We start from the raw sequence: 22,900 nt of genomic DNA, 5'->3' as shown, positions 1-22,900 counted from the left end.
CAAAATCTTCAGCCACCCAAGCCACAGACTGTTCTCTCTGCTACCACAGGGCAAGCGGTACCAATGCATCAAGTCTGGAACCACCAGGAGCCTGAACAGCTTCTACCCCCAATCCATAAGACGTCTAAACAAGACTACTAAATAGCTAATCAAATGGCTACCCAGACTACCAGCATTGACCCTTTTTGCACTAACTCTCTTGCACACACACTAGACTCTATCCACACACTCACATATATTAACACTGCCACCCCAACACACACATACACACACACACAAACACACTACATACGTCCACACACACATAACATGTACACACATGTATACTGACACCACACACATGCATACTGATGCCACACACACACACTTTCACATTCACCACATACGCTGATGCTACTGTCTATCCTGTTGCCTAGTAACTTTACCCCTACCTATATGTACAGTACATACAGTTGAAGTCAGAAGTTTACATTCACCTTAGCCAAATAAATTGGCTGACATTTAATCCTAGTAAAAATTCCCTGTTTTAGGTCAGTTGGGATCACCACTTTATTTTAAGAATGTGAAATGTCAGAATAATAGTAGAGAGAATGATTTATTTCAGCTTTTATATCTTTCATCACATTCCCAGTGGGTCAGAAGTTTACATACACTCAATTAGTATTTGATAGCATTGCCTTTAAATTGTTTAACTTGGGTCAAATGTTTCGGGTAGCCTTCCACAAGCTTCCCACAATAAGTTGGGTGAATTTTGGCCCATTCCTCCTGACAGAGCTGGTGTAACTGAGTCAGGTTTGTAGGCCTCCTTGCTCGCACACGCTTTTTCAGTTCTGCCCACAAATTTTCTATGGGATTGAGGTCAGGGCTTTGTGATGGCCACTCCAATACCTTGACTTCATTGTCCTTAAGGCATTTTGCCGCAACTTCGGAAGTATACTTGAGTCATTGTCCATTTGGAAGATCCATTTGCGACCAAGCTTTAACTGATGTCTTGAGATGTTGCTTCAATATATTCACATAATTTTCCTACCTCATGATGCCATCTATTTTGTGAAGTGCCCCAGTCCCTCCTGCAGCAAAGCACCCCCACAACATGATGCTGCCACCCCCGTGCTTCACGATTGGTATGGTGTTCTTTGGCTTGCAAGTCTCCCCCTTTTTCCTCCAAACATAACGATAGTCATTATGGCGAAACAGTTCTATTTTTGTTTCATCAGACCTGAGGACATTTCTCCAAAAAGTACGATATTTGTCCCCATGTGCAGTTGCAAACCGTAGTCTGACTTTTTTTATGGCGGTGTTGGAGCAGTGGATTCTTCCTTGCTGAGCGGCCTTTCAGGTTACGTCAATATAGGACTCGTTTTACTGTGGATATAGATACTTTTGTACCTGTTTCCTCCAGCATCTTCACATGGTCCTTTGCTGTTGTTCTGGGATTGATTTGCACCTTTCGCACCAAAGTACATTCATCTGTAGGAGACAGAACGCGTCTCCTTCCTGAGCAGTATGACGGCTCCGTGGTCCCATGGTGTTTATACTTGCGTACAATTGTTTGTACAGATGAACGTGGTACCTTCAGGTGTTTGGAAGTTGTGTTTGGAAACCAGACTTGTGGAGGTCAGCAAATGTTTTTCTGAGGTCTTGACTGATTTCTTTTGATTTTCCCATGATGTCAAGCAAAGAAGCACTGAGTTTTAAGGTAGGCCTTAAAATACATCCACAGGTACACCTCCTATTGACTCAAATTATGTCCATTTTCCTATCAGAAGCTTCTAAAGTCATGACATCATTTTCTGGAATTTTCCAAGCTATTTAAAGGCACAGTCACCTTAGTGTATGTAAACTTCTGACCCACTGGAATTGTGATACAGTGAATTATAAGTGAAATAATCTGTCTGTAAACAATTGTTGTTAAAATTACTGTAAAAGCACAAGTAGATGTCCTAACCGACTTGCGAAAACTATAGTTTGCAAAAGTATTCGGCCCCCTTGAACTTTGCGACCTTTTGCCACATTTCAGGCTTCAAACATAAAGATATAAAACTGTATTTTTTTGTGAAGAATCAACAACAAGTGGGACACAATCATGAAATGGAACGACATTTATTGGATATTTCAAACTTTTTTAACAAATCAAAAACTGAAAAATTGGGCGTGCAAAATTATTCAGCCCCCTTAAGTTAATACTTTGTAGCGCCACCTTTTGCTGCGATTACAGCTGTAAGTCGCTTGGGGTATGTCTCTATCAGTTTTGCACATCGAGAGACTGACATTTTTTCCCATTCCTCCTTGCAAAACAGTTCGAGCTCAGTGAGGTTGGATGGAGAGCATTTGTGAACAGCAGTTTTCAGTTCTTTCCACAGATTCTCGATTGGATTCAGGTCTGGACTTTGACATTCTAACACCTGGATATGTTTATTTTTGAACCATTCCATTGTAGATTTTGCTTTATGTTTTGGATCATTGTCTTGTTGGAAGACAAATCTCCGTCCCAGTCTCAGGTCTTTTGCAGACTCCATCAGGTTTTCTTCCAGAATGGTCCTGTATTTGGCTCCATCCATCTTCCCATCAATTTTAACCATCTTCCCTGTCTCTGCTGAAGAAAAGCAGGCCCAAACCATGATGCTGCCACCACCATGTTTGACAGTGGGGATGGTGTGTTCAGGGTGATGAGCTGTGTTGCTTTTACGCCAAACATAATGTTTTGCATTGTTGCCAAAAAGTTCAATTTTGGTTTAATCTGACCAGAGCACCTTCTTCCACATGTTTGGTGTGTCTCCCAGGTGGCTTGTGGCAAACTTTAAACGACACTTTTTATGGATATCTTTAAGAAATGGCTTTCTTCTTGCCACTCTTCCATAAAGGCCAGATTTGTGCAATATACGACTGATTGTTGTCCTATTGACAGAATCTTCCACCTCAGCTGTAGATCTCTGCAGTTCATCCAGAGTGATCATGGGCCTCTCATGGGCTGCATCTCTGATCAGTCTTCTCCTTGTATGAGCTGAAAGTTTAGAGGGACGGCCAGGTCTTGGTAGATTTGCAGTGGGCTGATACTCCTTCCATTTCAATATTATCGCTTGCACAGTGCTCCTTGGGATGTTTAAAGTTTAAAGCTTGGGAAATCTTTTTGTATCCAAATCCGGCTTTAAACTTCTTCACAACAGTATCTCGGACATGCCTGGTGTGTTCCTTGTTCTTCATGATGCTCTCTGCGCTTTTAACGGACCTCTGAGACTATCACAGTGCAGGTGCATTTATACGGAGACTTGATTACACACAGGTGGATTGTATTTATCATCATTAGTCATTTAGGTCAACATTGGATCATTCAGAGATCCTCACTGAACTTCTGGAGAGAGTTTGCTGCACTGAAAGTAAAGGGGCTGAATAATTTTGCACGCCCAATTTTTCAGTTTTTGATTTGTTAAAAAAGTTTGAAATATCCAATAAATGTCGTTCCACTTCATGATTGTGTCCCACTTGTTGTTGATTCTTCACAAAAAAATACAGTTTTATATCTTTATGTTTGAAGCCTAAAATGTGGCAAAAGGTCGCAAAGTTCAAGGGGGCCAAATACTTTCGCAAGGCACTGTATATGATTATTTCATAGTTTTGATGTCTTCACTATTATTCTACAATGCAGGAAATAGTAAAAATAAATTTAAAAAACCTTTAATGAGTAGCTGTATCCAGACTGGTACTGTATATCTATCTATCTATATATATATATATATATATATATATATATATATATACATATATATATATATATATATTTATACTCCAGACTCAACATTGCTCGTCCTAATATTTCTATATTTCTTAACTCCATTCTTTAACTTTTTAGATTTGTGTGTATTGTTGTGTATTGTTAGATATTACTGCACTAGTGGAGCTAGAAACACAAGCATTTCGCTACACCCACAATAACATCTGCTAAATACACTACATGACCAAAAGTATGTGGACATCTGCTCGTTGAACATATCATTCCAAAATCATGGTTATTAATATGGAGTTGGTCCCCCCTTTGCTGCTTTAACAGCCTCCACTCCTCTGGGAGGGCTTTCCACTAGATGTTGTAACATTGCTGCGGGGACTTGCTTCCATTCAGCCACGAGCATTAGTGAGGTTGGGCACTGATGTTGGGCGATTAGGCCTGGAAAAGACCTCCCCCAAAATGTTTCCACAAAGTTGGAAGCACAGAATCATCTAGAATGTAATTGTATGCTGTAGCATTAAGATTTCCCTTCACTGGAACTAAGGGGCCGGTCCCAAACCATGAAAAACAGCCCCATTATTCCTCCTTAACCAAACTTTACAGATGGCACTATGCATTGGGGCAGGTAGCGTTCTCCTTGAATCCACCAAACCTACATTAATCCGTCGGACTGCCAGATGGTGAAGCGTGATTGATCACTCCAGAGAATGCGTTGCTCGGCATTGCGCATGGTGATCTTAGGCCTGTGTGCGACTGCTCGGCCAGGAAAACCCATTTCATGAAGCTCCCGACGAACAGTTATTGTGCTGAAATTGCTTCCAGAGGCAGTTTGGGACTCGGTAGTGAGCAGTGGTGTAAAGTACGTAAGTAAAAAATACTTTAAAGTACTACTTAAGTCGTTTTTAGGGGGTATCTGTACTTTACTTTACTATTTAAATGTTGGACAACTTTTACTTTTACTTCAGTACATTCCTAAAGAAAATAATATACATTTTACTCCATAATTTTTTTCTGACACCCAAAAAGTACTCATTACCCCTTTCCCTTTACATTTTGAATACTTAGCAGTTGTCACGACTTCCGCCGAAGTCGGTCCCTCTCATTGTTCGGGCGGCGTTCGAAGTCACCGGCCTTCTAGCCATCACCGATCCACTTTTAATTTTCCAATTGTTTTGTCTTTGTTTTCTACACACCTGGTTTCAATTCCCCCCATTACATGTTCATTATTTAACCCTCTGGTTTCCCCCATGTTTGTGTACGTGTTTGTTTTATTGTAAGGCTGTATTCTGATGGCTAATATATTGTTGCCGGGTTTTGTTGTTACGCCCGTTTATTGCGTGGTACCGGTATTTTTCCAGCACCATAGTGTTGTGTTTGTACTGGTGTTTTCTTGAATTAAATACCTTGTCCACGCATCTCAGCTCTCCTGCGTCTGTCTCCTTTCACCAGTTACCCACAGCCTTGACAGCAGTACAGGAAACTGGTCCAATTCACAAACTTATCAAGAGCAAATCCCTGGTCATCCCAACTGCATCTGATCTGGCAGACTCACTAATCACAAATGCTTAGTTTGTAAATTATGTCTGAGTGTTGGAGTGTGTCCCTGGCTATCTGTAAATACAAAAAACAAGAAAATCATGCTGTCTTGTTTGCTTAATAAGGAATTTGAAATCATTTATACTTTTACTTTTGATACTTAAATATATTTTAGCAATTACATTTACTTTTGATACTTAAATATATTTTAGCAATTACATTTACTTTTGATACTTAAGTATATTTAAAACCAAATACTTCTATAATTTTACTCAAGTAGTATTTTACTGGGGGACTTTCACTTTTACTTGAGTCCTTTTCTATTAAGGTATCTTTACTTTTTCTCAAGTATAACAATTGGGTACTTTTTCCATCACTGATTTTGAGGGGAACATTATGTAATTAATGTGTAATTATACAGTACGTCATCCACCCTGACAACCTGGCCGTAATTTTAAAGCTTCTGGAAGCACCAGCCAAGTGAAAAAATGAACACACTATTACTCCGCAGAGTACGTGTAATATCTGTATAAGTGTAATGTAATTACTAGGTGTTACACAGGATTTAGCCAGTTAAAATTAAGTGTATCTTGAGATGTACTTACTTTTAATTATTGTGTACCTACAAAGTACATTACCCATTCTGACAATGTTATCATTATCCAAGTGGGACAATAAACACACTAATACACCACAGAGTATAACTATATCTGTAATATCTGCATAAGTACAAGGATGTCGCTAATTGTTACACAGGATGTAGCTATTAAAAGTGATGTGTAACTTTATAGTTACCGATGAGCAATTTCGATATTACAAATTACGCATTACCAAGTGAAAATACCAACAAACAACAGATGAGCTTCTACTTTAGTTAACTTTATTGCAACATGTAAAAAGACCTTACATTTCTTACAAAATAATAAGGATTTCTATTGTTAGAATCCTAATTTGCTTAATTATATTAAACAAAGATATAGGCCTACTCAATAACATGAAAATAACAATTCTAGTGGTGACTCAAATCGAGTCAAATTTTATTGGTCACATACACATACACTATACAATAGCATGTGGACACCCCTTTAAATTAGTGGATTCGGCTATTTCAGCCACAAACGTTGCTGACAGGTGCATAAAATCGAGCACACTGCCATGCAATCTCCATAGACAAACATTGGCAGTAGAATGGACTTACTGAAGATATCAGTGACTTTCAACGTGGCACCATCATAGGAAACCATCTTCCCAACAAGTCAGTTTGTAAGTTAAATATGAAGCAAACCACAAGGCAACATTTTCTTGTTTTTTATTTATTTAAGGATAGCCAGGGACACACTCCAACTCTCAGACATCATTACAATTGAAGCATTTGTGTTTAGTGACTCTGCCTGATCATGTCACGTTCTGACCATAGTTCTGTTATTTTATTATTTGTTTTAGTATGGTCAGGGCGTGAGTTGGGGTGGGCAGTCTATGTTTGTTTTTCTATGTTGGTTTTTGTGTTCGGCCTAGTATGGTTCTCAATCAGAGGTAGGTGTCGTTAGTTGTCTCTGATTGAGAATCATACTTAGGTAGCCAGGGTTTCACTTTTGGTTTGTGGGTGTTTGTTTTCCGTGTGAGTGTTTGGTCCACACGGTACTGTTTCGGTTTTCGTTTGTTCACCTTATTGTTTTGTATTGCAGTGTTCAGTTTCTTTTCATTAAAGATTACATCATGAACACTTACCACGCTGCGCTTTGGTCCGATCCTTACTCCTCCTCAGACGAAGAGGAGGAAATCCGTTACAGATCAGTGACCATTTTCTTGTCCTGCTAAGCATTCAAAATGTAATGAGTAGTTTTGGGTGTCAGGGAAAATGTATGGAGTTTTTTTATTTATTTGTTTTTTTATTTCACCTTTATTTAACCAGGTAGGAAAGTTGAGAACAAGTTCTCATTTGCAACTGCGACCTGGCCAAGATAAAGCATAGCAGTGTGAACAGACAACACAGAGTTACACATGGAGTAAACAATTAACAAGTCAATAACACAATAGAAAAAAAAGGGGGAGTCTATATACAATGTGTGCAAAAGGCATGAGGAGGTAGGCGAATAATTACAATTTTGCAGATTAACACTGGAGTGATAAGTGATCAGATGGTCATGTACAGGTAGAGATATTGGTGTGCAAAAGAGCAGAAAAGTAAATAAATAAAAACAGTATGGGAATGAGGTAGGTGAAAATGGGTGGGCTATTTACCAATAGACTATGTACAGCTGCAGCGATCGGTTAGCTGCTCAGATAGCTGATGTTTGAAGTTGGTGAGGGAGATAAAAGTCTCCAACTTCAGCGATTTTTGCAGTTCGTTCCAGTCACAGGCAGCAGAGTACTGAAACGAAAGGCGGCCAAATGAGGTGTTGGCTTTAGGGATGATCAGTGAGATACACCTGCTGGAGCGAGTGCTACGGATGGGTGTTGCCATCGTGACCAGTGAACTGAGATAAGGCGGAGCTTTACCTAGCAAGGACTTGTAGATGACCTGGAGCCAGTGGGTCTGGCGACGAATATGTAGCGAGGGCCAGCCGACTAGAGCATACAAGTCGCAGTGGTGGGTGGTATAAGGTGCTTTAGTGACAAAACGGATGGCACTGTGATAGACTGCATCCAGTTTTCTGAGTAGAGTGTTGGAAGCCATTTTGTAGATGACATCGCCGAAGTCGAGGATCGGTAGGATAGTCAGTTTTACTAGGGTAAGCTTGGCGGCGTGAGTGAAGGAGGCTTTGTTGCGGAATAGAAAGCCAACTCTTGATTTGATTTTCGATTGGAGATGTTTGATATGAGTCTGGAAGGAGAGTTTGCAGTCTAGCCAGACACCTAGGTACTTATAGATGTCCACATATTCAAGGTCGGAACCATCCAGGGTGGCGATGCTAGTTGGGCATGCGGGTGCAGGCAGCAATCGGTTGAAAAGCATGCATTTGGTTTTACTAGCGTTTAAGAGCAGTTGGAGGCCGCGGAAGGAGTGTTGTATGGCATTGAAGCTCGTTTGGAGGTTAGATAGCACAGTGTCCAATGACGGGCCGAATGTATATAGAATGGTGTCGTCTGCGTAGAGGTGGATCAGGGAGTCGCCCGCAGCAAGAGCAACATCATTGATATATACAGAGAAAAGAGTCGGCCCGAGAATTGAACCCTGTGGCACCCCCATAGAGACTGCCAGAGGACCGGACAGCATGCCCTCCGATTTGACACACTGAACTCTGTCTGCAAAGTAATTGGTGAACCAGGCAAGGCAGTCATCCGAAAAACCGAGGCTATTGAGTCTGCCGATAAGAATATGGTGATTGACAGAGTCGAAAGCCTTGGCAAGGTCGATGAAGACGGCTGCACAGTACTGTCTTTTATCGATGGCGGTTATGATATCGTTTAGTACCTTGAGTGTGACTGAGGTGCACCCGTGACCGGCTCGGAAACCAGATTGCACAGCGGAGAAGGTACGGTGGGATTCGAGATGGTCAGTGATCTGTTTGTTGACTTGGCTTTCGAAGACCTTAGATAGGCAGGGCAGGATGGATATAGGTCTGTAACAGTTTGGGTCCAGGGTGTCTCCCCCTTTGAAGAGGGGGATGACTGCGGCAGCTTTCCAATCCTTGGGGATCTCAGACGATATGAAAGAGAGGTTGAACAGGCTGGTAATAGGGGTTGCGACAATGGCGGCGGATAGTTTCAGAAATTGTCCAGGGGGGGTCCAGATTGTCAAGCCCAGCTGATTTGTACGGGTCCAGGTTTTGCAGCTCTTTCAGAACATCTGCTATCTGGATTTGGGTAAAGGAGAACCTGGAGAGGCTTGGGCGAGGAGCTGCGGGGGGGGGCGGAGCTGTTGGCCGAGGTTGGAGTAGCCAGGCGGAAGGCATGTCCAGCCGTTGAGAAATGCTTATTGAAGTTTTCGATAATCATGGATTTATCGGTGGTGACCGTGTTACCTAGCCTCAGTGCAGTGGGCAGCTGGGAGGAGGCGCTCTTGTTCTCCATGGACTTCACAGTGTCCCAGAACTTTTTGGAGCTACAGGATGCAAACTTCTGCCTGAAGAAGCTGGCCTTAGCTTTCCTGACTGACTGCGTGTATTGGTTCCTGACTTCCCTGAACAGTTGCATATCACAAGGACTATTCGATGCTATTGCAGTCCGCCACAGGATGTTTTTGTGCTGGTCGAGGGCAGTCAGGTCTGGAGTGAACCAAGGGCTGTATCTGTTCTTAGTTCTGCATTTTTTGAACGGAGCATGCTTATCTAAAATGGTGAGGAAGTTACTTTTAAAGAATGACCAGGCATCCTCAACTGACGGGATGAGGTCAATGTCCTTCCAGGATACCCGGGCCAGGTCGATTAGAAAGGCCTGCTCACAGAAGTGTTTTAGGGAGCGTTTGACAGCGATGAGGGGTGGTCGTTTGACTGCGGCTCCGTGGCGGATACAGGCAATGAGGCAGTGATCGCTGAGATCCTGGTTGAAGACAGCGGAGGTGTATTTGGAGGGCCAAAAAGTACATTATTTCCTTTAGGAATGTAGTGAAGTAAAAGTTGTAAAAAGTAAAGTACAGATACCCCCAAAAATGACTTAAGTAGTACTTGAAAGTATTTTTGCGTAAGGACTTTACACCACTGCAAAAGGTACACTTCATTTCAGCTAGCTAAATCCTGTCTAACACCTAGTAATTGCATTGTGTTATTCTGTGGTGTACTTGTGGGGTTAAATCAAAACAAAGTTTATTTGTCACGTGCGCCGAATACAAAAGGTGTAGACCTTACAGTGAAATGCTTACTTACAGGCGCTAACCAACAGTGCAAAAAAGGTATTAGGTGAAGAATAGGTAAGTAAAGAAATAAAAACAGTAAAAAGACAGTGAAAAAAAACAGTAGCGATGCTATATACAGGCATCGGTTAGTTGGGCTGATTGAGGTAGTATGTACATGTAGATATGGTTAAAGTGACTATGCATATACAGTGGGGCAAAAAAGTATTTAGTCAGCCACCAATTGTGAAAGTTCTCCCACTTAAAAAGATGAGAGAGGCCTGTAATTTATCATAGGTACACTTCAACTATGACAGACAAAATGAGAAAACAAAATCCAGAAAATCACATTGTAGGATTTTTAATGAATTTATTTGCAAATTATGGTGGAAAATAAATATTTGGTCAATAACAAAATCTCAATACTTTGTTATATACCCTTTGTTGGCAATGACAGAGGTCAAATGTCTTCACAAGGTTTTCACACACTGTTGTTGGTATTTTGGCCCATTCCTCCATGCAGATCTCCTCTAGAGCAGTGATGTTTTGAGGCTGTTGCTGGGCAACACAGACTTTCAACTCCTTCTGAAGATTTTCTATGGGGTTGAGATCTGAAGACTGGCTAGGCCACTCCAGGACCTTGAAATGCTTCTTACGAAGCCACTCCTTCGTTACCCGGGCGGTGTGTTTGGGATCATTGTCATGCTGAAAGACCCAGCCATGTTTCATCTTCAATGCCCTTGCTGATGGAAGGAGGTTTTCACTCAAAATCTCACGATACATGGCCCCATTCATTCTTTCAGTCGTCCTGGTCCCTTTGCAGAAAAACAGCCCCAAAGCATGATGTTTCCACCCCCATGCTTCACAGTAGGTATCGTGTTCTTTGGATGCAACTCAGCATTCTTTGTCCTCCAAACACGACGAGTTGAGTTTTTACCAAAAAGTTATATTTTGGTTTCATCTGACCATATGACATTCCCCCAATTGTCTTCTGGATCCTCCAAATGCTCTCTAGCAAACTTCAGATGGGCCTGGACATGTACTGGCTTAAGCAGGGGGACACGTCTGGCACTGCAGGATTTGAGTCCCTGGCGGCGTAGTGTGTTACTGATGGTAGGCTTTGTTACTTTGGTCCCAGCTCTCTGCAGGTCATTCACTAGGTCCCCCCGTGTGGTTCTGGGATTTTTGCTCACCGTTCTTGTGGTCATTTTGACCCCACGGGGTGAGATCTTGCGTGGAGCCCCAGATCGAGGGAGATTATCAGGGGTCTTGTTTGTCTTCCATTTCCTAATAATTGCTCCCACAGTTGATTTCTTCAAACCAAGCTGCTTAGCTATTGCAGATTCAGTCTTCCCAGCCTGGTGCAGGTCTACAATTTTGTTTCTGGTGTCCTTTGACAGCTCTTTGGTCTTGGCCATAGTGAAGTTTGGAGTGTGACTGTTTGAGGTTGTGGACAGGTGTCTTTTATACTGATAACAAGTTCAAACAGGTGCCATTAATACAGGTAATGAGTAGAGGACAGAGGAGCCTCTTAAAGAAGAAGTTACAGGTCTGTGAGAGCCAGAAATCTTGCTTGTTTGTAGGTGACCAAATACTTATTTTCCACCATAATTTGCAAATAAATTCATTAAAAATCCTACAATGTGATTTTCTGGATTTTTTTTCTCATTTTGTCCGTCATAGTTGAAGTGTACCTATGATGAAAATTACAGGCCTCTCTCATCTTTTTAAGTGGGAGAACTTGCACAATTGGTGGCTGACTAAATACTTTTTTGCCCCACTGTATGATAAACAGAGAGTAGCAGTAGCGTAAAAGAGGGGTTGGTGGGTGGCAGGTGGCGGGACACAATGCAGATAGCCTAGTTAGCCAATGTGCAGGGGCACTGGTTGGTCGGGCCAATTGAGGTAGTATGTACATGAATGTATAGTTAAAGTTACTATGCATATATGATAAACAGAGAGTAGCAGCAGCGTAAAAGAGGTGTTGGGGGGGGGGGCACACAATGCAAATAGTCCAGGTAGCCATTTGATTATGGCTTGGGTGTAAAAACTGTTGAGGAGCCTTTTGTCCTAGACTTGGGACTAGGTACCGCTTGCCATGCGGTAGTAGAGAGAACAGTCTATGACTGAGGTGGCTGGGGTCTTTGACTATTTTTAGGGCATTCTTCTGACACCGCCTGGTGTAGAGGTCCTGGATGGTGGGCAGCTTCTCCCCAGTGATGTACTGGGCCGCACGCACTACCCTCCGCAATTGCCGTACCAGGCAGTGATGCAACCAGTTATCTTCTTACTTGGATGGCAAGGAGATTCAGGTTTTCATAATGGCTAGCATAAACATTAATTATACATTATTTTTGTATTATAATCTGGGATGACACCCATATGGTAGACCCCAGTCAGTGAGGTTAACTTATATATAACTGTCACGCCATGATCTGTTTCACCTGTCTTGTGCTTGTCTCCACCATCCACCAGGTGTCTCCCATTTGTCCCCATTATCTTCTGTGTATTTATACCTGCGTTTTCTGTTTGTCTGTTGCCAGTTTGTCTTGTCCCGTCAAATCCTAACCGCATATTCCCATGCTCTAGTTTTTGTTTTTCCTAGTCTCCCCAGTTCTGCCCTTTCTGCCTTTCCTGATCCTGCCTGCCGTCCTGAACCTGCCGTTGTGTACCTGCCTGACTCTGATTTGGATTATGACTGTTTGCCTGCCTTGACCTACCTTTTGCCTGCCCCTTGTACTATAATAAACTCTGAGACTCATACCGTCTGCATCTGGGTCTTAGTTAACCCAGATGGTACACTTTGGGGGCAAGTGCTAGCAACAACATTGAGTGGAGCAGCTTCTATCTCAACGCCATCAGACTGTTAAATAGCCATCACTTTGCTGCTTCCACCCAGTTATACATAGACTTGAAATCACTGGCCACTTTAATAATGGAACACAAGTCACTTTAATAATGTTTACATAGTTTTGCTTTACTCCTCTCATATGTATATACTACATTCTATTCTACTGTATTTTAGTCTATGCCACTCAGACATTGCTCGTCCTAATATTAATATATTCCTTAATTCCATTATTTTACTTTTAGGTTTGTGTGTATTGTTATGAATTGTTAGATATTACTGCACTGTTGGAGCTAGAAACAAGCATTTCTTACACCCGCAATAACATCTGCTAAACATGTGTATGTGACCAATAACATTTGATTTGGAGATTTCGAAGGGTGTGGATTGACAGGTTGGTAATTAGTATAATCTCGGACACCCAGCATCTGTCCACAATAATTACGACCTTGTGACAGTTATTACTGAATCAGATGCAGCTGAGAAGAAACTAAATACTAAATTGGTGAATTGAAACACTAAATTGTTGAATTTAGTGGAAACTTGCCCCTTTGTAACAAACATGGTAACAAGCATTTGTTGTTACACCTCTGTAATTACAGAATGAAATTACCACCAGTTACATGTTATTACAGTGTAACTATGAGTTATTACAATTAACTACACTACCTGTTACATGTAATTACACTGTAATAATGAAGTTTTACCTTTTGGACTTCATATTGCAAATGTTCTTCAAATTTTTAGGTTTGACAAAAGTTTGGTTAGGCATTTGAATAAGACGAACGTTTTTCAATGTGACACACAACGCGCCGGCGCAGTGAGGTCCACGTGGTTGAAGAGCAGTATCTGATTGAAATGGAGGACTCGGAGAGGCATAAAGAAGCTTGCTCGCTTTTTACATTCAGATAGTTAGGTTCATTAGCGACGTTTTATATTATTGACTCTATTATATTGTTTTGTTAAACTGCTATTATGGGAAAGTCAAAGGTAAGCGGTTAAGTAGATGTTGGCTAACGTTAGCTAGCTAAAGCTTTCTAAATAACGTTAGCTATCTAGTTATTGACACGATTATTGTAAACTGAATAAAGTTACTGGTAACTATATTTAATATTGTCTCATCTGCATGTGTAGTTAGGTGGATGAAAATGATGTTTTTATGAGAATATCTGAACAATGATTAAAATATGTGTAACTGATTACATCCACAACGGCGTTAGCTCGTAACAGAGCGAAGTATCGTGGCCATTTAAACGAACGTGTTAATTCAATTTCAGACCAAAAACCAGAAGAAGTCACGTTTGAGTGCGAACCATGTGGCGGAAGAGGTGTTCGGTGCGGTCCCTCACTCCTTGGTGTTTCACGGTGGCCAAGTTGTCAAGAATGTCGGTCAGCTAGTGGAGAACATGCGGCGCGTCGTGGAGCCCTTCACTGCAGAATCCCTTAAGGTCCGTTTGTTCATGTCATGAAACTCAAAGCTGGTATTTATAACTGACTTGAATCAAAGTGACGTTACTGCATGCCACATTTGTTACTTAATATACGTGTTCATTTTTATAAAACTTTCAACCACTGTTCTGAGTTTATACATGGAAGTGTGTCTTGGCTCATAATGGATTGCATTTGAGGTCTTCCCTGCTTGTGATTGACAGGTGAGGAAGAAGAATGTGCTGAAGGACTTTGTGGCTGTAGCAGGGCCACTGGGAGTGACACACTTCATGATCTTCACCAAGACGCCCAGCAGTGTCAACATGGTAAATAAGTCTGCAAACACAAGGGGTGTATTCATTATTGAAACCGTTGTACTGTTTAAGAACCATTTACTGTTTAAGAACCAAACTGAAGCAAATTAAACAGGGAGTAACATACTTGATTTTGTAAAGTAGAAACTCATATTTTTCTTGTCAAAAAGTATGTTTTGTTATATATATTTTTACCCTTAAAGGGTTTTGTTTGGCGTAAACAGTTTATTTTCCAACACCTGTTGCGTTACTGTACCACGAGGGGCTTTAAGCGTTACTGTACCACGAGGGGCTTTAACAGTAGACACTGCAGCTGCTCTAAACCCTTGGCCTTTTCAAAGGCAGGCAAAGGGAATAGCTTTATGATTTATCGCTATTGATCAATGAAGTATATGCTGTGTTAGCCACCTCCTTAGTTATTCCAATTGCTGGTGCAGATGATGAGTTATGAGAATATCTGAATTCATGATTAAGATGTTTTATCACTGATGCATCAGTATCTACAGTTGGGCTGTTTACTAGATCCTAATGGCAAATGAGCAAGTGTATGAGTAATTTTTTTCTCTTTCCAGGGGCTTGCTCGGCTGCCTAAAGGCCCTATGCTCCATTTCCGGGTGACCAAAGTGAGTACACAAACCCATATGACTTACTGGAAGAGATGGGCTCAAAGGATGACAGATTTTGACGTGACTGTTCGGTGATATATGTTCAAAGTAAACGCACTGATGAGCCCCAATACTAGAAACAAGCAAATATAGGGGTTTGGGCTTCAATTGCTTTTCCTGAATATGTTTTTAATCGTTTTAGGTACTCCCTTATTAAAGATGTGGTCTTGTCACTGAAGAGGCACAGAATGCATGAACAGCAGTTCACACATCATCCACTGCTGGTCCTCAATAACTTTGGCTCGGAGGGCATGCATGTCAAACTTATGGCCACCATGTTCCAAAACATGTTCCCTTCCATCAATGTGCACAAGGTATGTCAAAGGCACCAGTACCTGGATTTTTGCTTTATTGGGGATTTGTGAAATATGATGATAGTACAGTCTTCTGATTATCTGTGACGATCACTCAAAAGTAAACGCTTTCTGATATCCCACAATCTTTTTATCCTCTTATTATATTGATGAGAATCAGATTAGTATGCATTTTAACCGGTTTGCTTTTTGTAGGTAGCCGTCAACGCCATAAAGAGATGTACTTTGCTGAACTACGATCCAGTGTCTCAAGAAATTGAATTTCGCCATTAGTACGTATACAAGATGTTTTGTGCACTTGTTTTAATTCAAGGTGGCTTGGTTACTCTATAGGAAGACTGCTTGGGCTCAGAGGATGACAGATTGTGATTTGACTGTTTAGTGATGTATATTCAAAGTAAACGCACTGATGCACCCATCATGCAGAATCGCCCCCCAGTAGCTGACTAAATAGTTCAGTCCACACTCATCCTTGTCCTTTTCCCTATCCCCCTCTGCAGCGGCCTGAAAGTAGTCCCTGTGGGCATGAGTAGAGGAGTGAAGAAGCTGATGCAGGAAAAGTTCCCCAACATGAGCAAGTTTGAGGACATCAGTGAGCTGCTGATGAAGTAAGAGCCCTGTCTGTCAGTCCTATCAGACTGCAGAGTATCTCCTGCTGTATTTGATCTATCTGGTCTATCTGCATGTGTTTGGGTTGTCAATATTGCTTTGATGAATTTGAGCTGTTTCACAATGTTATTTGGGTGATACTACCTTGTCTATGCTGGCTGTGAAGTGATCTACCTACAAAGTCATTCTGATTTGGCCAGCTGTTATGTGTTCTCTTACCCTGCTAACTTTCTTTCAGAGGAGCTAATCTTTCAGAAAGTGAAGCAGAGCAAGATGGAGATCACAACATAACGGAACTGCCACAGATCTACTCCGGGCGTGGTAACATGGCGTCTCAACAGGGCGCTGTGAGACTGACTGAGGCGATTACCATGGTGACTTAGTGGCTGATCTTACTGATATTACATTGTAACCAGTGTTTCTATAGAATTGTCTGCTCCTGTGTTGGCAGTGACTATAAATGCTAGGTTTATAGCATCAGTTTGTCTTGTCATTTTCTGTCCATGGGATGTACATGATGAAAAGATATCTATGATTACCTGTGATATTTCACAAAAGTAAACGCTTACTGACACATCCTGACATTTATCACCATGGTGTCTTCAGCGGTTGATCCTACTGATGTGACATTGTCAGCCGTTTCTGGTAGGGTTTTACAGCATCAGTTTGTTTTTTCTTCAGATAGGCTCACGCATCACCATGCAGCTGGTGAAGATTGAGGAGGGAATGGGAGAGGGGAACATTCTCTACCATGCAGTCAGTAAGTACACCTGTCAGTTTCCTGTTTATTTAGCTGTCCATGGAATGTACATGATGAAAAGATAACGACGATTACCTGTGATATTTCAACAACAAAAATGTAAACGCTTACTGACACATCCACTGAGAATGGTTGTTTCTGTTGATTGGTCATGGTAAAATGCTGATACAGGCCCTCAATGTATTTTCTGATAGTCGCCAAGACTGAGGAAGAGCTTCAGGAGATCCTGGTCCGAAAAGAGGCGCAGATGAAAGAAAAGCAGGAACGGAAGAAAAAACAAGAGCAGGATGTTGCCCAAAAGAAAGCGTTACGGGAGGAGAACAAGTGAGTGTTATAGCACATTGTAACTGCTATTCATTCTACCTGAGTTGGAGTGGAACGGTGATGTTTGTTTCTGTAATGTCAGGAAAAGAAGCATGGCAGGCATCAAGAGGAAGCGCCAGGAGGAGGAAGAGCATGACCCTGAAGTGGAGGATCCCGGGAACCAGGATAACAGGCCCCCCGGTTGTTGAATCTGACGACGAGGCAGAGTACTACAGACAGGCTGTAGGGGAGGAGCCAGATGATGGTATGTACTCTTTCAGTACTGAACCAAGTCTCAATAGTTTGTGTTTTGTTGTACTATATTTTTGTGCTACTTTGGCAGACAAAATCACCTTCTATATTTATTTTTCTCCCTCCCATCTAGATATGTTCCCTGCAGCCAAGAGGAGGCAAAGCCTTGAAAGGTCCTCAGCAGGAACCTTCAAGAAGAGGAAACCGTTCTCTGGCGACGACAGGAAAAACAAATATGGTTCCAAGTCACCTCATAGGTCTGGTCTGAGAGGGAAACCCAGAGACCGAATGGGTGGTGACGTGGACAGGAAAGAGGGAAAGAGATTTGGTGATGGGGGCAAATCTTTTGGAAAGATGTCACCAGGGGGCAAAAGGTTGGGAGGAAAGACATTTGGTGACGGGGATAAAAGATTTGGAGGGAAGTTTGAGGGAGGCAGTAAATTTGGGGGTGATAGGGGTTCTAAGTTTAAGGGCAAACCTCGTCCTGGTGGTTTCAAGAAGGGTCCTAGAGGGGCGAAGGAGGGCTTCAAACAGAGGAAGGGGAAGAGCTGAGCTTCATAACCCTGGATTGATGCGTGCTGAGCGCTCTACCCTGGTAAAACATCAGGTGGCAGTATGGACTCACGCTTGTGGTCACTGCAGTTTCTGATCAACATGAACAGAGGAATGTATTCCTTCATGAAAGGACCTTGGTATCGCAACAAGTCAGCTGGAGGACTGGATGAAAATGCAATGATGTAATTTTGTGCCTTGTGAACATGTTGATAAAAAATATAAGCATTGGCAAATAAATAGCTGAATACAAGGTACAGCTCAGTTGTGTGTAGCCTTTTTATCTTGGGGCCGACTCATGTAGCCTCTGCCACAAGCTTTCACTTCAAATCGTGACCGTAAACTGGAGCCGAGGCTGATGCACACGAGACTTGAGTATGGAACGCCGTTTGGGTCTTTGCGTGTCAAAAAGATACACATAAAATAACACTGTTTGACTTGTGTCAAAAAGCTTCTTGACCAATCGACCTGAATATGACTCCACGTCACATAATTTAACACGTTCATTATTTTTTTTACGGTGTTATTACACATTGATTACACTCACTCGTAATTCATATGTTACATCGATTCACCGATACGCATGCTATGAGTCATAGATTTTTGTCACTGATCTACATTTACATAAAGTTTGTTTGGACTCCGCCCAATTCTCAGGCACTGATGACAGGCGTTCACTCACCTTCTGTTCTTCCGAGGTAAAATAAGCTGTCCAAATGGCGTTCCATAGAGTTGTCACCTTTTCATTTGGTACTGTGCTACAAATAGAACAAGGGGCATGCAGTGTTGGTCACATTTCTTGAAAATGCCTACAAATGGGTTGATTTGGTTGGATGGAAGGTCAGAAAAGGAAGTGACTGCTTTAAATCTTTGTACATGTAACTAACCTATCATGGGAAGTTCTACTGGTCTCTGAACGTCTACCCCAGGAAATGTAGCCTTATCTGTCTGTCAATGAGTAAGTACTAATCTGACTTTATTCTGAGGTCATTGCCATTATACATTTAAATATCTGTAAAGTGTAAGGACAGAAATGGAGTAAATGTGGACCGTTTATAATTGACCACCTGTTTTTGAATACTGGTGCATACTTCTGGTGTTTGTGTCTGTTGAATAGCCTGGAGAAGTAACATCAGAAACGGTCTTGTGGCTTTTCTTAGAGAGAAACTATATGGAACTTGTTTTAGGCTCCATGGGGTGTTTTGGACAGACATTCTGTTGGTTTAAGATTTACACAACCTTGGTCCATGGTTTTTTAGATTATTATTTGCTATCCATTGCACAACATTAGTATGGAGAACTGCAGTGTGTTTTTATTTATTTTTGACCACAGATGTATATTTCTGATAAGACAACAGCTCTGAAGGTATCTTAAACCACTACTAATACTAGCAATTTATTACATGTATTGCGACAGAATGATACTGATTGACGTTATGAACTGTTATGACTGATGTATTGGCTGGCACAGTGCAAAGTTCCCGTTAGGGGATCAGGATGAACTGCATAAAAGAATGGTTCTCCACTTCAGAATATAATGAATATATTTATCCTTTTTCTTCCACAGAGATGAACAAATACCACTATTGGGAGCCCGTTTGCACAGCCTTTTCCCCTCCTATTTTCTAATCTCCCACAGAAATCAATACACAAACATGATGGATTACAACTCTTCTTGTCATGGTGACAAGTTCCAAGTGCAGTTATTGCCTTCAATGTACGGTGTTGAGTTCTGCGTGGCGTTGGTTGGTAACCTGTTTGCCCTGAGACTCTTGGCGACCAGGGAGAGGAACAACTGGCACACTGGTGTGGTGCTGTCCTGTAACCTGGCCATCAGTGACCTGCTCTATGTCCTCACCCTGCCCCTGCTCATAGTCTACTACATGCAGGACAAGAACTGGCTGTTTGGGGTGGCGGTCTGTAAGATAGAACGCTTCCTCTTCACCTGCAACCTGTATGTCAGTATCTACTTCATCATGTGTATCAGTGTGAACCGCTATGTGGCCATTGTGTACCCCTTCTTCAGCCAGAACCATGTGAACCCAGCCAAAGCCAAGGCTGCCAGTGTCGTCATCTGGATCTTTGTGACAGCCATCTCCTCTCCTGTGCTGAAGTTTGCCTCCACATGTCCAGAGGGAATCAACAAAACCCGTTGTGTATCCTACTCCTATTGCACCAACAGTGATGCAGTTGCAGTTGCATACACTCACTTGTTTTACAAAGTATTTCTGTCTGTGGCTGGGTGTTTTATTCCCTTCCTGGTCACATTTGCATCATACTGTGCAGTGTTGAGGGTGGTGTGGAGGAATGTGAATATAACCTCCCTGGAGAAACGGAAGGTGGCCCTGATGGTGTTTGCAGTGGTTGTGCTGTATGCCATTTCCTTTGTGCCTTATCACCTCCTCCAGAGCTACTATTTCTACCAGAAGGTTGACGAACTTGGCTCTGTCTGCGACTGGGTGTGCAAGGCCTACCAGGTGTCCAAGGGACTGGCTACACTGAACATGTGCATCCATCCACTGCTCTACATGGCTGTGTTTGGTAACATCCGAGTCGCCTGCTGTGGAAGGAGCTCAGCAGATATGACAATGAATAATACATGAACAAAATGATGCTCTCGCGGCTCTTTGGATGCTTGCACTTATGGTGTTTCTGATAAGCCAGTGCTACACATAGTTGATGACTTATCTGTAAATAACTGCAGCTATATGCACTTCTTTCCAATGTTCTGATGTAAGATGTTTTTGATGGTCATGTTTCTTTTCATGATGTCTAAACTATGCCCTCTTCTATATTCATTATTACAGTATCAGATAATAGAAATTGAACATATTCAAAATAACTATTTGACATGTAGCTACACTACAACATAATAACTTACAGTTTTCACATGATGATAAATATATTAACACCAAAAGCACTGGATAAAAAGTTATTATAACAACCATTGTGTGCCCTAGGAGACAGTGGGTGGTGGTTGGAAGAACGCGCTTGATTGAAAAAGAAAATAGTCGCGGTAGCTATTGATAAAGAAGAACATCAGGAGGAAGCAGCTGCTTTACAAGTGGGATGCACTGTTGATCGCTATATCACGATGGGTTGTGCTGATTGAACAGCGATTGTGACAGCCTTACAAATACTGTATACCAAACAAAGTTAAGGAAGTGCACTTCAACATTTTGCGTAAGACATATCCATGTAATTCTATGATTTCCACATTTGTGGCTATTGATGATATCTGCGTTTTCTGTGAAAAAGAAGGTGAGAATCTGTCCCACTTGTTCTTTGAATGTAAATTTGTGTCAGAATTTTGGGAAAACCTATTTAAGTATTAAGTACCTATTTACCATTATGAACACTGCCTATAATGTAACATACAATATATAATATGTTACTATTGCAATGATAACAAAACCACTGAAATGATTGTAAAAATGTTTTATTCTTGTTGCCAAATACTTTATACACAAACAAAAATTATATACCAAAATTACCAATTTTTCTGATTTAATTATCTTATTAAAACACTAACCCTAGTGAATAACAAAAAGAATAACATCTTCATGACTCATTATAATAAGATATTTTCAGAGTGAATATAATTGCACTTAAATTGTTTATTTTTTGTATTTTATTTGTATTGATATTTTTTATATGTTTGAGCATTGTTAATACCTGTGTTTGGTTTGCTAGACATGTTGGATGTAGCAATGTAAGTTGATTTTTGTATTATGAATAAAATACATTTATAATAAATACATTTTTTTTTTTATTAAAAAGAGATTGTGACAGCCGGTTAAATGGCGTCCCTTGAGAGGGCAGGAACAAGATGCATGTCAGGAGAAGTGCAGTATTATCATAATGTGATGTATACTTGGAATACGGAGGAATAACGGAGAGAAAAAAGAGTGGCAGAGGATGTCTAATAGAGAGGGAGGAATAGGGTGAGCTTGAGTAGATAAAAAATGGCGGGGAAAGGGGAGATGAATGATAAAAAGTAATAGCTTGTGTACACTAGCACACGGTAAATTGCCGCGTCAGGGTGGCTCACTTGTGGAAGTGCTGGTAGCATATAGTTGCAAGTTCAATTATGCATCAATATTTCGTCAATAGTTTAATCGATTTTCCATTTCATGAATTTATTCACAGGTAAATAGCTTTGAAGCCTCTTGGGCGCATTGAGGAGAGGTTTACTGAATATGGCAATGAGTGGTTTGTGGTCAGTTTCAGCAGTGACCAGCTCTCGACCATATAAGTAGTGATGGAATCTCTGGCAGGGGAAGATTATGCTGAGGCACTCTTTCTCAAATTGTGCATAGTTCTGTTCGGTGGGGGTGAGCGCTCTCGAGGCAAACGCAATGGGCTGGCCTTCCTGCATAAGGCAGCATCCAAGTCCCCTTTGGATGGAGTCGCTCTGGACTGTGACAGGCTTTGTGACGTCGTAGTAGCGCAACACTGGCATGGATAAAGCCAGAGATTTCATCTCCTGCACTGCAGCCTCGTGCTTGGGTAGCCAGTACCATGGTGTGTCTTTGTCTAGCAACCGGCGCAGAGGCTCACAGACTGCTGATAGGTGTGGCATGAACTTTGCAAGATAGTTTGCAAAACCGATGAGACGCTGCATTCCTTTTGCATCAGATGGGTTTGGCATGTCGAGGATCGCTCTGACCTTGTCTGGGTCCGGCTTCAGGCCTTTTGCTGAGAGAATGTGGCCATGGAAGTGGACGTCTTTCACCTTGAACTGCAGCTTCTTCAGGCCAAGGCCAAGCTTAACTGATCGGCAGCGCTCCATCAGTGCCAGGAGCTTCACATCGTGGTCGCGTT

General features: G+C 41.7%; 1 protein-coding gene and 1 pseudogene across 2 annotated transcripts; both read left to right on the top strand.

Moving 5' to 3' along the window:
• The first annotated feature begins 13,659 nt into the window (after positions 1-13,659).
• Positions 13,660-18,329, top strand: LOC110538422 (suppressor of SWI4 1 homolog; annotated as a pseudogene). The gene is made up of 12 exons (XR_016485281.1): positions 13,660-13,869; positions 14,157-14,327; positions 14,532-14,633; positions 15,194-15,243; positions 15,429-15,600; positions 15,796-15,872; positions 16,101-16,208; positions 16,448-16,583; positions 16,891-16,969; positions 17,164-17,293; positions 17,376-17,537; positions 17,658-18,329. The product of XR_016485281.1 is annotated as a suppressor of SWI4 1 homolog (transcript).
• A 593-nt stretch (positions 18,330-18,922) lies between these two features.
• Positions 18,923-21,832, top strand: LOC149979379 (P2Y purinoceptor 11-like). The gene is made up of 2 exons (XM_090193433.1): positions 18,923-19,034; positions 19,644-21,832. The coding sequence occupies exon 2, from the start codon at positions 19,732-19,734 to the stop codon at positions 20,677-20,679; it is 948 nt and encodes a 315-aa protein (XP_090049559.1). The 5' UTR covers positions 18,923-19,034; positions 19,644-19,731; the 3' UTR covers positions 20,680-21,832.
• Positions 21,833-22,900: the final 1,068 nt, after the last annotated feature.

This window comes from Oncorhynchus mykiss, chromosome 12, assembly GCF_057628025.1.
Source record: "Oncorhynchus mykiss isolate SJ-2025 chromosome 12, ASM5762802v1, whole genome shotgun sequence".
Lineage (NCBI taxonomy): Eukaryota > Metazoa > Chordata > Actinopteri > Salmoniformes > Salmonidae > Oncorhynchus > Oncorhynchus mykiss.
This window is presented reverse-complemented; position numbering and strand designations above follow the sequence as displayed.

Bases quoted from the DNA above. Each gene is read 5' to 3' on its own strand.
- LOC149979379 (XM_090193433.1), top strand. From the start codon at position 19,732: ATGATGGATTACAACTCTTCTTGTCATGGTGACAAGTTCCAAGTGCAG.